Here is a 15,488-nt window from a genome sequence, read left to right on the forward strand (position 1 = left end):
ACATAAATTAATTATAAAGCACTATTATAACAAGGTATTTTTCTTCAGGTATATTTATGTTACCATCATTTCACACATGGTTGCACAACCACCAACCACAACCATGTTAATGTGGATGAACAATGCTCATGGACACGGTCAAATATCACGCGTTCTGTTTAAATTATTTTGGCCCTGTTATCTTTCCATACTAATTACGTAAGCGTCACTATAAAAAACAGTGCGTCCAACATCCATTTTCAACTCTTTTCCTGACTGCAACTGGCAGATCTCGCGATTGGTTAAATCCAGCCACAGCAGTTGAATACACATATTTCTAACTGGCGTGATTCTCTCCGTGATCACCGATGGTCTTCTATGATCACTGTATTTTTTTATGTTTTTTTTAAATTTATTTTTTTATGTGTTCTTTGTCAAACACACTCTCCCATCATGGCTTAATCTTTCAAGAGTAAATGGTTATATTTCTGTTCTGAGCATTGTATGTTAGCTCAAAGTCAAACCCTGATCAAACAAACTCTGATTTTCTAAAGCGCAAAACACACTGCATGATTTCCGGTTGTCCCAGACGAAAAATTGGCATCGTGTAACAATCGTGGCGATTTCTGTGATCGTGGCTCTTAATCGATGGTCCTGTGCCGTACAGGGGGCACGCATAAAAACTACAATTGCTAAAGTGTGATTTATCATGCTCTTTTTGTTTACCACTAGCACATGCTGATGATGTTTTATCTAATCTAATCTTATAGGATTGCTAAAATCTTGCAGTGTGTCTCGGGCACAAGAATCCTGAAGTCCTTGATAAGCTTGTTCAGGTGTGTTTGATTAGGGTTGGAGCTAAACTCTGCAGGGCAGTGGCCTTCCAGGGCAATATCTGAGGAAACCTGGTGTAGGATTTGTGATGCATGATATCCTTGTTGTCTGTGACACTTGTTTGACTGTTTATTTCACTGTACAGCAGTTTTGTTTAGACAGGAAGTCAGGACTGTGTGGTTTATAACAGAAGGACATGAAGAAGCTCTTCACCTACAAACAGAATGCCTACAATTCTCTGAATGCCAAACACTAATGCACAAGCTCTCTGTCCACACAACAGCTCAAACCACATTTCTAAAAACTCAAACCACAGCAGGTTTCAGTTTAACTCAGTTGAGCTGCTTGTGTCACACCAATGAGACTAGTAAAGTGAGATGGTAGATGGTTTTAATGTTTGATTTGTCATTCACAACAACTGAGAATTGATCAATAAGTTTTAACATAAGATTTAAGATAAATCTGAAAATTAGGAAGATTTACATAGCATTTCAGTCTTCTATTTCTAAGTAATTCTATGCACACAACAATCATTCAAACATTTTCAGTGGTAGACGATGAAACTAAAGAATATTTTCCATCAGTTAGTCTTATAAGAGCCAGAAGAACATTTATATGTAACTGCATAACATGTGCTCAGTGTGTGAGCATGCGCATGTGAACTAGGAGGGTCAAACTCTGTCGAGGGAGGATTCACACACCAGATTAATTGTCCTCCTGTGTTTAAATCATTTTACACAGTCTTATAGGTGGATGGTCTTACTAGGTCAGACTTTTCAACTGAACTACTGAAGAAAATGTTTCACGTGTTTGTTTTCTTTTGTTTGTGCTGGTGCCATCTGATTGGTAAGTTATGAATACATTTTTAGTCACTCATTTTCTGGGTGTGCTTCAGTTCACATTTGAACTTTTCAAATCACAACTGACTATTTTTTTTTTAAACCAAAAAGTGTCTTTCTCTGTATAAAACCTGTGTCTGTTCTTCAGGTGAGTTTGGTGCTGAGACATATGAAATACAGTCAGTGTCAGTGATGGAGGGAGATTCTGTCACTCTAAACTCTGATTTTACTACAATACATGATGGTGATGATATACTGTGGAAATTTGGATCTGAAGACTCTCTCATAGCTAAAATCAATAGAGAGAAACAAATATTCACATTTAATGGTACTGATGGGAGATTCAGAGACAGACTGATGCTGGATGATCAAACTGGATCTCTGACCATCACAAACACCACAACTGAACATGCTGGTATTTATATAGTAAAGAAAATTGGAGCAAAACGTTCAACAAAAACATTCAGTGTTTCTGTCTATGGTGAGTAGAGGTAATTTGTCTCAACCTTTAAATATTCTTAAAGTGGTCATGACATGGAATTTTTTTAGTATTCTTATTATTTTAATATGCTCTTTAAGGTTCACTTGTAATGTTACTAAAGATTTTTGCATAATGTTTTCAACCTTCATTCTGACCCTCTCTCTAAAATGACCTATTTTTAATGGGCGGGTCCTTTAAAGCTTGTCAGTAAGTGGCCACTGTTATGATTTGCTAACATAGGAAACAGCATCAACACCCCCTTGCTATTGCATGTACCACGAGAGCTTTAGAAAGCAGATGTCTTATTATTGGGAGATACGAGGGTCTGTGTTACTTACCATTGGAGAAATCGTAACAGTCAACTTGGATCACATGTGCCTTGATAACCAATCACATTACAGCCTTGACATTGAATTTCAGTCAGAGTTGTGCGACAGTCAATCTGCATTTATAAAAACAAACAAGAAGTGCTGTAAACTAAATCCTACCTGTTGCAAAATGTCTGCGATTTCTCTTAAAAACTTATCTTTTTGGGTGTAAACTAAAATTTGGAGGATGTTTTAATGGTACACTGTTAGACATTTCAAAAGGTTTTTACAGTAACTTACTGGCAACACTGTTGTCAGCAAGTTACTGTAAGATTTACAGTAGCAAACTGCATTTGATTTACAGTTGCAAACTGTACTGTTTTACAGTAAATTACTGTAAAGAAATCCAATTCATCAGTATACTACTGTAATTTATTCATTTTAATATAGATTTCATTAGATTTTATTTTTATATAGAATTCATTTTATTTTTACTCTACATAGGTACTACTGGCATTCACTTAAAACAGACACAATAATTACAAAATATCAAATTCTTTATTTAAAACATTGCATGTAGAACACTTAAAAATACAGTCTTCCAATGCTGGAACAGTGCATCTTCACCATTTCTCCTGTCTTGGGACGTTTTGCAGTGCATTATGTCATGTCCTCTGGATTCATCCTCACAAAGAATCTTTAGGCAACAGAAACATAATGGGGAAAAAGACAAACAGACAAAGAATACATAGCGGCCTGCAAAACCCAGGTGCTGCTCCAAAACGTGGCCACCATCTTTGCTCACCTTCCACTTTGTTATAGTGACAGAAATGTCTTCTCTGAAAAACAAGAAGTAGAAATGGCACACTTTTAAAAGGCAAACTCCATATAGAATACACAAACCTTTCAAAACCATAGTTGGCCAACATTAACTACTAACACTGAACAAAATTTCACATTCATTAACCTAATGTTAATATAAGATAAGCGTTGCTCGTTAAACATAATTTTAATTCAGTAACTTAAGTCAATAAGCTGACAAAAGTCGTTTGAAACAACAGCCCGCAGTTTACCATAGTAAGTTTGTTACCGCCATGTTGACGAGTTACTAAAGTTAGGTAAACTAGTGTGCAAAAATCTGACACAAACACACAGACAAACGTACATATATTTTTACCTGCTTGCTGGTCTTATTCTCACGTAAGGTGCATCGACACACAGCGCAGATGTTCTCCGGAGCTCTCCCACTCTTGCGGGTTCATCCCCAGGAAAAACCCGGCGCTGCCCCGCTGCTTCCGTGTCTTCCTCGGACACGAGTGGAGTGGCGTGGCGTGGCGTGGCGTGGCGTGGCGTGGCGCGGCGTGGTGCAACTCGATAAAAAAACAATATAGAACCCATTATATAGTAATATTATATACTATCTACAGTGAATGCGGACAGTAAAGTGATGCCCCGGTATATTTCTGATGTACAGATGTACTCCAAGTGCTCCCGCTGTTTCTGACACGAAGTACAAACGGATTTTTCCAATCATTAGAAGCGATGTAACACGTCCAGTAGTCAGTCCCAAGCTGTTGCGGCGTTATAGACACGGTGTTGGGCAAATTGTGTCAATCCAAATGTAAGAAATGAGGAAAATAAAACAACCTCGATAAAATGGCGCCAAAGCGGCCGTTACAGCAAATACAGTAGTATACAGCAAATTTTAAAAATACAGTAAGTCTCTGTATTTGGGGTCTGACGTCACAGAAAATTCCCATGATGCAAAGGGTATTACAGTTATTTACTGTAAAGGGAATTTGCAGTATTATACTGGGTGATATACAGTAAATAACTGCAGAAATTACAGAAATGTCTAACAGTGTACAGAGACTTCTTATATGGCAAAAATTCAAGGCAAATTGAACTTCTACATAATTAATGAATTATAATTAAATAATTCTATCTATTTTCTTGTTTTTAAAGCTTGTCTTCCTATTCCTGTCATCAGCAGTAACTCTTCACAATGTTCATCATCATCATATTGTTCATTGGTGTGTTCAGTGGTGAATGTGGGTCATGTGACTCTCTCCTGGTACAAAGGAAACAGTTTATTGTCCAGCATCAGTGTGTCTGATCTCAGCATCAGTCTCTCTCTACCTCTGGAGGTGGAATATCAGGATAAAAACACCTACAGCTGTGTGCTCAACAATCCCATCAGCAACCAGACGAGACATCTGGACATCAGTCAACTCTGTCACATGTGTTCAGGTATGGCAGCACTGATCATTTTTACATATAATGAAAGTTGCTGGTGATTCACTCTGTGTAATCCCCAAACAAGTCATTCACATATCTAGCTCCATAATATCTAGAGATTGTAGGCAGCTTGTTAAAAATCATCATTGCTCACTTGCTGCTTCTTTTTTATTTATTTTTTTTATTTATTTTTTCTCCAGAAGACCACATCCACTGTTGTGGTTTTACTGAAGCTGTGATCCGATTGGTCGTCTCTGCTCTGGTGGGCGTAGTCACTGTAGCTGTTCTGGTTTATGACATCAGATCTACAAGACAAGGAGACAAGGAAGAGATATCATAAATGTCTACTTAATCTTCTTATTTTAAGAAATTTTACATACATAAATGGTATATGCCCAAATCAGAAACCATGTTTTGCTTGCTAAAATACAGCATTAATTTGGGACTATTCTTGACTTGTGTAACAAGGCGGCTTTAAAAACCATTGACATTTGGAAGTAATTTTTTCTCCTTTGATATGTGATGGAATTTGATTCATTATTTTTTTTAAGTTATTTAATATCTTTTGTATTGTGGCTGCTTCCTTTTTTGACAATGTTCTCAATTAACAACAACAAAAAAGAAGAAGAAGAAAAAAAAAAAGCTGAATACACGCCTAAAATACTTTATTAAATCACAAGCAAATACTTTAAGGATATTATTCAACAGTTATGTCCGTATACAGGAATAGTTCACCAAAAAGGAACATAATTTACTCATATAGGCTATATACTCAATAGACTTTCATTTATCTTCAGAACATATATTTAGACACATTTAATGAAACCTGTGAGGTTTCTACACTTCACTGAAAGTCCACACAACAAACTTTTACTTGATTGAAATGAATCCATATAGCCTAAATTGAGTGGTTTAATTCGAAATGAAACCTGTCCATCAATAAAGCAATCGTATCTCTTCACAAGACTTGAATTAAACCAATTGATTCAAATGGATTCGATTTACAACACCTTTATGACCATTTTAGACTGTTTTGGTTACCTGAACTTTCAGTGGAGGGACAGAAACCATTAAGGTTTCACTGGTGGTGGACGAGGAGATAGCCCCTCACAATGTAGAGCGCTTTGAGTGCTTAGAAAAGCAGAAAAGCGCTAAAATAATGTAATGAATTGTTATTATTATTATTTGTTTTTAGGAGATGAAAGTTGTATGGGTTTGTAATAACATGAGGGTGAGTAAATAATGACAGAATCCATTTAGTAGGATTCTTCATTGGTTTTAACAGGACCAAGACAAATAAGATGGAAAACGAAAGAAAGAAAAAAAAAAAAATTACACAAGCAGCTGTTAAATAAACTTATCACAAGTGACAAATTAGTTGGTGATAAATTAAGTTTATCAGGAATAATTATTAGCCTACATTATCCTTTTAATAACAATTTTTAAATAATTATTTACAAAATATTTGTCTTAGTCTTGACTAGGACAACATTTCAGCTTTAATGGTACATTTAACATCATGCCAGTGGATACTGAACCCTGATAGCACACGTACATCTCGGAGACATCTATTTGACGTCTGCATTTACATCTGCAAGACGTATTTTTTAGAGTGTTTGCTCATCTGCAATACATTTATAGGACGTTTCCTTTTAGATGTCAAATAGACGTCTATTAGATGTCTTTCAGATGTTTCTGATTTAGAATGTATGTAAAACTGACATCTTACAGACGTCTTTCAGACAGTTTGTAGACAGCAGATGCTTTCCAGATCAAGAGATATTTAACAGACATCTTGCAGAAGTACTGATAGCACACGTACATCTCTGAGACCTCTATTTGACGTCTGCATTTACATCTGCAAGACTTATTTTTTAGAATGTTTGATCATCTGCAATACGTCTATAGGACGTTTCCTTTTAGAAGTCAAATAGACGTATATTAGATGTCTTTAAGATGTTTATGATTTAGAAAGTATGTAAAACTGACATTTAAAAGACGTCTGTCAGACGTTTGGAGACAGCAGATGCTTTCCAGATCAAGAGCTCTTTAACAGACATCTTGCAGACGTACGTGTGCTATCTGGGGTGCTATCTGGGAACACTGTTTTGACCCGTTTCGTGTCTAAATGATGAAAAAAAAAAGAACAATCAATGACATACACGCATTTTTTGCTTTGATAATCAGTGATATGATTCGAATCTTAACTTATAAATGGCGCCATCTGGTGGGTTTATAAATAACAGCAGCTAACAGCAGTATAGCACTGAGAGCTCAACTCCTAACATCCTACACTTGTATCATGGATGTATTTGAGTGAATATATGTCATATATTTGTACATTCATACAAACAAGTTGCAATCACAGCGTAAATTCACAGACCCTGATGAATATCACCCCTTCAAACGGGTGGAAAATCAACTGACTGAAATCAAATTGTAGGTTTCTCCAATTTACTTTTCGCCCACCAGGAGGCGCTCAGACGTTTGTATTTTTTTAAGTTAAAAGCTCAAATTCACCAAGATACTACTACAATGAAATGCCAGCGATCTCATTAACTCATCAAAACCAATTCTTAATGGCAGCCAAATTTCAACTTTCATTTTTTTTTCAACTAAATTAAAGTTATAGTTCAATTACCCCATGATTCACTCACCCTCTCAATCCATCCTAGGTGTATATGACTATTATTTTCAGAAAAATACAATTTCCTTTTTATTATGTTTTTCAGTTTCATTTCAATGTGTAGTTAAAAAACTAACATTTAGAAAACGTTGAATTAGACATGCAATTGCACAGTGAAAATTACCCCAAAGCGCCACCTAGTGTCCAAAATACGCTAATACTGTTATAACCTAAAAGTGAATACCTTAACTGCACTGGATGGGGTAAAATTATGACATGGCAAGTCTAAGCCACACCACATCGCTCTGACATTTCCGTGTGTGATTTTACCATATAGCCCACAGTTGATATTTCATGGTTTACAACATGAACAAAAGCCATTAAAACATTACACACAAAAGATGTAGAATCGGACACATCTATGGGACACCACGACATAGAAAGGAACCTCAAGGTTGATCCAAGTAAATGTGTGCAAATGTGTAGGGCCCCGTTTCTATATTTTGTATGAGGCCCCCAAATCACTAATTATCCCCTTGGTTTTACTTCTTGAACCAAACATTCAGACTTCTGTTCCATATAAAACATATTTACAGTTAAATAAAATGAATCCAACAGTCAATTAAGAGTCAGAAGCCAAAAAAGATATTATCATGCATCACTGATGAACTACACAGGTGATCGTCTCACAACACTATAGGCGACATACAAATATCTTAATTAAAATTCACAACTTTAACACGTCACTCTTCTGCTTAGTTTTCATACAGGACCAGAATTCATTTGAAAATATAATGCAATTGATCGTTTTCATGACTTCCTGTGTTAAAAGGAAATGACCATGTGAAAACTGTGACGGAGGTCCAGTATTGGTGAGGAAAGACCACAAACACACACAGCATCTGTTCAGACGTGTTTCAGACATTGGGATTTAAGTGAACCAATGAAGAACATGTTTCTCAAATTAGTTTAGTTCAGTTTGTGTCGTCTGGTTGGTAAGTTTGAAATGTGTTTTTATGACTTCAGTTGCTTCTGTTGTGGTAAAAAAAAATAAAATAATAAAAACTGATTAAATAATGTAAGGCATCAAGTGATTTTAAAGATTTAATCTGTGACAAACTCTTCTTCAGGTGTGTTTGCTGATACAGATGCAGTGGAGTCAGTGTCAGTGCTGGAGGGAGATTCAGTCGCTCTAAACTCTGGTTTTACTGAAATGATGGATGAAGATCTGATTCTGTGGAGGTTTGGAACTGAATAGCTGAAATCATATAATGATCGACCGTATGACTGTATATGATGATGTTCTTGGTGAGAGATTCAGAGACAGACTGAAGCTGGACGATCAAACTGGATCTCTGATCATCACAAACACCAGAACTGAACACACTGGACTCTATCAACTACAGACCAACAGCGTGAGCAAGAGCTTCAGTCTCACTGTCTATGGTGAGTTAAATATTGGTTTCACCTGGTTCATTTAGAAAAGCTTTGTGATTGTCCAAAATTCAAATCCATGATGATTATGAATATTTTGTAAATGTAAAGATAAGGATTGTCGGTTTATGTGATGAGACACTATCACCCACGAAGAGCTTTAATGCGTGGGTGCAAACGTATTAAAAAAACATACATGATTTTTCATATAAATCACATTATGAGAAAATAAATATGGCATTCAAAAGAGAATGTGGTCTAAAGATATTGCTAGTGATGCAAAACGAAGATTTACTTACCAAAGCTTTCCTTAATATGGTGTAGGGCACTTCTGGTGGCCTAATTATTCTTTATAACTTTATTCTATTCTTTGTATATTTCTGTCAAGTACATGTTTTTAAATAATTACATTTGTAAAATGTTTTAAATAAAAAAAAACTTGTTTGATCTTTGCCAGTTGATTAATGAAGAGGTTTTAAATATTATTTAACTTAATGACGTGTATTGATTATTAAAAGCCTATAGTCCTCATTTTTACGGGGGCATACCCCAATGGTCTTACCTTCATTATGGACATACAATTCTCAAATTTGTGAATAATAACACATTTACAGAATTCACCCAGTTTATTGTAAAACCACAAAATCAGTGTAAACACTGTGCACCTCATGATACAATACAAATACTAGTTCATTAAAAGACAAGAGTTCAAAAGTGACAGAACAATTTTCAAAAAATAAATAAATAAATATTGCATGTAATTATGCATAATTTGTTATTATAATAGTAAGTGCATTTAATATTATGTAACAAGGACGCCTTAAAATAAAGTGTTACACAACTTGGTTATTAATAAGAAGTCAGAATGCCTTGCCCTATAAAAAAAGAAATGTTGAGCCAACTTAAATTTTAAGGCAACCAGCTTCAGCAGATTTTTGGGTTTTCTCAACTTGTTTATACAACAAAAATTTCAGAATCTCCCACAAAAATAAGTTGGCTCAACTTTTTTTTTTTTTTTTACAGTGTAATATTATCCACAGTGACTGTTAAAATTGCAGATCATGTCAGATCACCTAATGCAGTATTAAATTGTATACAACAAACAAAAATAAATTTTAAAGAAAAAGAAGAAGAAAAACCTGAAAAAAATTCCTTGCTGCATAAGTGTGCACACCCTATTATTATAAAAGGGGATGTTGGTGAATTAACCAATTAAATTCAAACTCTTACCAAGAAGCAATTAAAATCCTTCAGTTATAATGGTAAGTGATGCTGATTAACCCTGAATTAAACAAACAACAACAAAAGCCATTTTTGAACATTTTTCTCCATATTTTTTGGTTGTATCTTATTGATGAAGCCATGGCAAAATATTTGCAAAACATTAGATGTTCCATGGAATACCTGTGAAGGCCATAGTGGAGACAATAGGGTACAACAATGACATTCCAAAGAACATGAATAACAGGAAAAAAAAAACACTTTTAACTTGAGCGCCATGCTTTTAGAATGTCATGCTGTGAGCAAGGTGTTGCAAAAGACACAAGTGTTGCAGTCAAACACGTTTATCTAGCATGTGATTCCACAAAAAACAATCGGAAAGTACCGCAATGGAATGGAGAAACACGATCTGTGTGAATGGTGCCTGAGATACCTTAAAATGTATTATTGTCTGATGAAACCAAATTACAGACCTTCAGAAAAGGAAGAACAATTTGCAAAGCTCCAGTCTGAGCCCAGGCCTAAATCCAATCAAAAACCTTGAGGAATGTCTTGAAGAGGCCTTTAGACAGGAGATTCTCCGGCCCACAATATGATCAATCAAAGGAAAAGCAGTAAAAATAGTCAAAAAGACATTTTCAAAAAGACTGACTGCAGTATTAAATGAAAAGGTGTATTTTTGTCTTTTATTTTTGTATTTGTCTTAAAAGTTTCTATTTATTTGTTACATTAATTTTGTTGGTTTTAATATCGCATTAAAGGTGGAAAAAGATCTGACATGATTTTACTAGGATTCGTTTCTTACATCTTAAAAGCCTGCAATTGTAACAGAGGTGTGTAGATTTCCAGTAACAGGTGATTTTAAAAGTGCTTTATTAGATATTTTTGGGAAACGATGGATCAATGGGAATAATGCTTCAGTAGAAATCGTGTTAGAGACTACCCACTAATCCTGCTGGGTCGACGTTGTCATTTGACCTGAAAAATAATCACACACACACAATTAAATATCAATTTTGCACAATACGGATAACGTTTTCCCCTCATTGTAGTATTAATAGGCAATACTTGTCATTTCTGGAGCTCCTGCGGCGATAGAAAATCACACCAATAGCTACAGCTGCAGCCACTAGTAGAAAAACAATAACAGATAGACCTGCTGCAGCACCTGGAGACAGACCTGAATCTGGAATAAAAGAGAGACTGAAATGAGTCAGACTGGTCTATAACAAACAGTATAAGACATAAGGTTTGAGAAAGTAAATGTGAACCTGATTCAGTTTAAAATAAAAAAAAACTATTTGATTCAGTGATATCAAAATCACTGTTGAGTAGCAAAATTAAAAAAAGAAACGTAACGATACATTTCTTTATATTCCTCTGTATGAGTCCAAATGCCTGAATGACTAAATTACACTTACTGATGACGGTAACATCGAAGCTCTTTACACTGCTGATGCTGTGGCGACGATGACGACGGCGGCTGCTGCTGTTGATCTGTAGTTCATAAACTCCAGAGTCTGTGATTCTGATGTTCCTGATGGTCAGAGATCCAGTCTGATGATCCAGCTGCAGTCGGTCTCTGAATCTCTCAGGACAATGAAAATCTGTGCAGTTCTTGTTGAGATCTCCAGTGATTTCAGCGATGATGAGAGTGTCATCAAAATACCACGTCATCACATGATTGGGTTGTTTCATTACACCAGGATCTAAAGTGACAGATTCTCCCTCTTTCACCGACTTTCTCTTCATTGTTTCTCGTTCAGCAGCAGAAACACCTGAAACACAAACCAACAAATGCTGGAGCACCATTTCAGGGAAAGAAACTCCACAAGAAGAAAAAAAGTGATAATAACTGTGCAAACTGTGCTAAATGTCACTGTTTTAAAAGCTTTTAAACATGTATAACCTTAATTTAAACATGTGTTAAATGACTCACCATGGACAGAAACACTGAAGGTCTTTTCACTGATGCTGCTGCTGAAGATCTTCAGTTGATATTCTCCAGAGTCTGTGGTTCTGGTGTGTGTGATGGTCAGAGATCCAGTCTGGTGATCCAGCTTCAGTCTGTCTCTGAATCTCTCAGTGCCTTTATTACACTGAACATCTGTACAGGTCTTACTGGGATCTCCATTGATTTGAGCGATGCGAGTGTCATTACAATACCATCTGATTCTGTCTTCTTGGTTTTTCTTAATACCAGTCAGTAGAGTGACTGAATCTCCCTCCATCACAAACACCAACACTCCATCTGTCTCAACACCAGATGCACCTGAAGAAGAAATCAGCAGACAAACTTTTCTCCTTTGGGATGATGGGAAAAAAATATGCAATAGCAAAAAAGGGCTGTGAATTTACATTAAACAGAACATGTATACAGGGTACAACAGGGCTGAAGTTGCACTCCTCTCTCCTCTAAACCACTAGATCACACAAACACGTAAAGGGATAATTCACCCAAAAATGAAAATCCTGTCATTATTTACTCACCCTCAAGTAGTTACAAACCTGTATGAATGTGTTTGTTCTGCTGAACACAAAGGAAGATATTCTGAAGAATGTGGGAAACAGAGCAGTTCTGGGGCTCCATTGACTTCCATTTTTTCCCCCTCCCCTATGGAAGTCAATGGTGCCCCAAAACAGCCTGATTTCAAACTTTCTTCAAAATATCTTCCTTTGTCTTTAGTTTGGAACTACTTGAGGATGAGTAAATGGGTGAACTATCCCTTTAATATAGCACTTTCCTAAACATCTGTGTTTCACCTTGTACATACTTGGCTGACTGCGGGACATTGACTCAACTAATTTGATCTAATATTGTTTTTTTTATTTTGTTTTATTTTATTTTACATATTTATGTAGTAAATGACAGTCGTTAAAATTACAGAGTGTGTGGTAAAAGGTACCCCTTGTCCAGAGGCACTCTATGAAGTCATTTATGGCAATGAGGTAAAACCAAAAAGTTTGAATGCCCTTTTTCAGACGCTATAATAGATAAACAAGATCTCAAGATATGGATGAGACATTTTTTATCCCAAGTCACTTGACCTGAGCATTTTACAGAACCCTATTTTCAATAGTTTTGCCATAGGCATATTTTTTGTCATTCCCTATATGAAAATTGCTCTTGTTGTCCCCACACCCGCAAAAATCGTGTCCACATCTTATGTCACAAACACATTTACAACAATAATTAAGATATAATTGTGCCTAGTGTAAAGTGAGAGCTGACACAAAACGAAACAAATTTGTCACATTCGTCGTTCGTGGGACGACACAAACTCAACACAGAATTCAGTGAATAAAGTTCTGTCGAATACAAAGTAATTAGATCTGGCACACAATAAAACTGTCATTCTTCGGTAGGTTTATCGACCGGAAAATAAATTGTATAATGTCTTACCATGGTCCGGAAAAAGCAAACAGGCAGACAGCAAAATAAAGGGAAACTTCATTTTATCAGATGTTCTTTCTTTCTTTCTTTTTTTTTTAATGTAGCCTAGTCTCTGTGAAACACTAAAGTGAAACTATCACCTGTCTACACGTAACAAGACAGTAATCAGTAATGCTGTCTAAACGGGAGGCGGCGCGACGAGGTTTCTGATGCTGTATTCATGGGCGTATTTTCGCATCCATGACTGATAACTGTCGCGTCCGATGTAGACACGGTGTAAATATTCGGCAGCTATGATGGTAGCTTTCGAAACACTTCGTGAAGCGTATGAATATTTTGTTTCGATTCAGTGGTTCAGAACTTATATCAAACTGCATCGAATCTTGGTTTTGAAACATTTCGAAATTCTGAAGTTTCGCCGCCAGACTGCATTGATCTGGTAAACCCATGAAAGAGTGTCCCTTGTTTGTTTGTTTGTTTTTATAAATAACTAAATGAATAACTTATAAAGCTAAGTGTCTGCAGTGCTGTCTTTGATGTCAAAGCTCAGGAGAGTTCGTTTGGGACCGTTTATAACATTTTTTTCTGATGGTATCATATCCAATCAGCTTTCTCATGAAGTCATTCTCCTGTGGCTCTGTTGTAATTAATTTCATGCCATTTATATTTATACAGTCATGGCCAAAAATATCGGCACCCTTGGTAAATATGATCAAAGAAGACTGTGAAAATTAATCTGTATTGTTAATCCTTTTGATCTTTTATTTTTAAAAAAATCACAAAAATCTAACCTTTCATTGGATAATACGAATATAAAATGGGGGATATATCATTATGAAATAAATGTTTTTTTCTCAAATACACGTTGGACACAATTATTGGCACCCCTAGAAATATTCACAATTTTGAGCACTCCAGGGTGATTATGAACATGAAATTATCCAGCCATGGCTTCCTGTTTCACAGAACTATAAACAGGAGGGAAAACAAAGCCCAAATTCCCTTAATCATCCATCACAATGAGAAAAAACAAAGAATATATTTCTGATGTGCAGAAAAAGATAACTGAGCTTCACAAATTAGTGAAGTGGCTTTAATAAAAGAGCTAGAGCAGTGAAAATCCCCATTTCCACCATCAGGGCAATAATTAAGAATTTCCAATCAACATAAAACGTTACGAAACTGCCTGGAAGAGGACGTGTGTCTAAAACGTCCTAACGCACGGTGAGAAGGAGAGTTTGAGTGGCTAAAGACTCTCCAAGGACCACAGCTGGAGAATTGCAGAAAATAGTTGAGTCTCGGGGTCAGAAAACCTTTAAAAAATTGTCAAACAGCACCTACATCACCACATGTTGTTTGGGAGGGTTTCAAGAAAAATTCTCCGAGCTCATCTAAAAACAAACTCCAGCATATTCAGTTATCAGACACGACTGGAACTTCAAATGGGACTGGCTTCTATGGTCAGATGAAACAAAATGAGCGTTTTAGGGTGCACAATGGAATATACTGCTGTATTTCTGATGTTGTGGGCCTATATTTCTGCTGGAGGTCCTGGACATCTTGTTTAGACACATGGCGTCATGGATTCTATCAAATACCAACAGATAAAAAATCAATAAGTGACTGACTCTGTTAGAAATCTTATAATGGGCCATGTTTGGATCTTCCAACCGTACAATATTCCAAACACAAACCTCAAAAACAACACAAAAATGGGTCACTGAACACAAAACCAAGCTTCTGCTGGCCATTCCAGTCCTCTGTCCTGAATCAACATGGAGCTGTGAATCTAAAGGGTCTGGAGTGATTCTGGATGAAGGACTGATCTTTGATCTCTTGTCAGGTGTTCTCTAACCTCATCAGGCATTATAGGAGAACATTTAGAGCTGTTAAACTGCTGGAGTTTTCAAAAAGTATTGAATAAAAGGGTGCCGTTAACTGTGGCCAATGTGTATTAGAAAAAAAACATTTATTTCATAATGATATTTCCCCCCCATTTTAAATTTGTATTATCCAATGAAAGGTTAGATTTTTGTGAATTTTTTAAATAAAAGATCAGAAGGATTAACAATGCAGATTCATTTTCACAGCCTTCTTTGATCATATTTACCAAGGATGCCGATATTTTTGGCCA

The 15,488-nt window shown here is 36.1% G+C and overlaps 2 protein-coding genes across 2 annotated transcripts; one reads left to right on the top strand and one right to left on the bottom strand.

Moving 5' to 3' along the window:
• Positions 1–1,527: 1,527 nt before the first annotated feature.
• On the top strand, positions 1,528–5,144 carry LOC131531385 (natural killer cell receptor 2B4-like). Its single transcript, XM_058762099.1, has 4 exons — positions 1,528–1,659; positions 1,801–2,133; positions 4,407–4,691; positions 4,880–5,144. The coding sequence occupies exons 1-4, from the start codon at positions 1,611–1,613 to the stop codon at positions 5,017–5,019; spliced, it is 807 nt and encodes a 268-aa protein (XP_058618082.1). The 5' UTR covers positions 1,528–1,610; the 3' UTR covers positions 5,020–5,144.
• Positions 5,145–9,346: 4,202 nt separating this feature from the next.
• On the bottom strand, positions 9,347–13,724 carry LOC131531379 (uncharacterized). The gene is made up of 5 exons (XM_058762093.1): positions 13,364–13,724; positions 11,900–12,232; positions 11,382–11,738; positions 11,029–11,146; positions 9,347–10,938 (listed from the first exon to the last, which is right to left on the bottom strand). Exons 1-5 carry the CDS (start codon positions 13,413–13,415, stop codon positions 10,893–10,895), a joined length of 906 nt encoding a protein of 301 aa, XP_058618076.1. The 5' UTR covers positions 13,416–13,724; the 3' UTR covers positions 9,347–10,892.
• Between the last annotated feature and the right edge of the window lie 1,764 nt (positions 13,725–15,488).

This window comes from Onychostoma macrolepis, chromosome 22 (assembly GCF_012432095.1).
Source record: "Onychostoma macrolepis isolate SWU-2019 chromosome 22, ASM1243209v1, whole genome shotgun sequence".
NCBI lineage: Eukaryota > Metazoa > Chordata > Actinopteri > Cypriniformes > Cyprinidae > Onychostoma > Onychostoma macrolepis.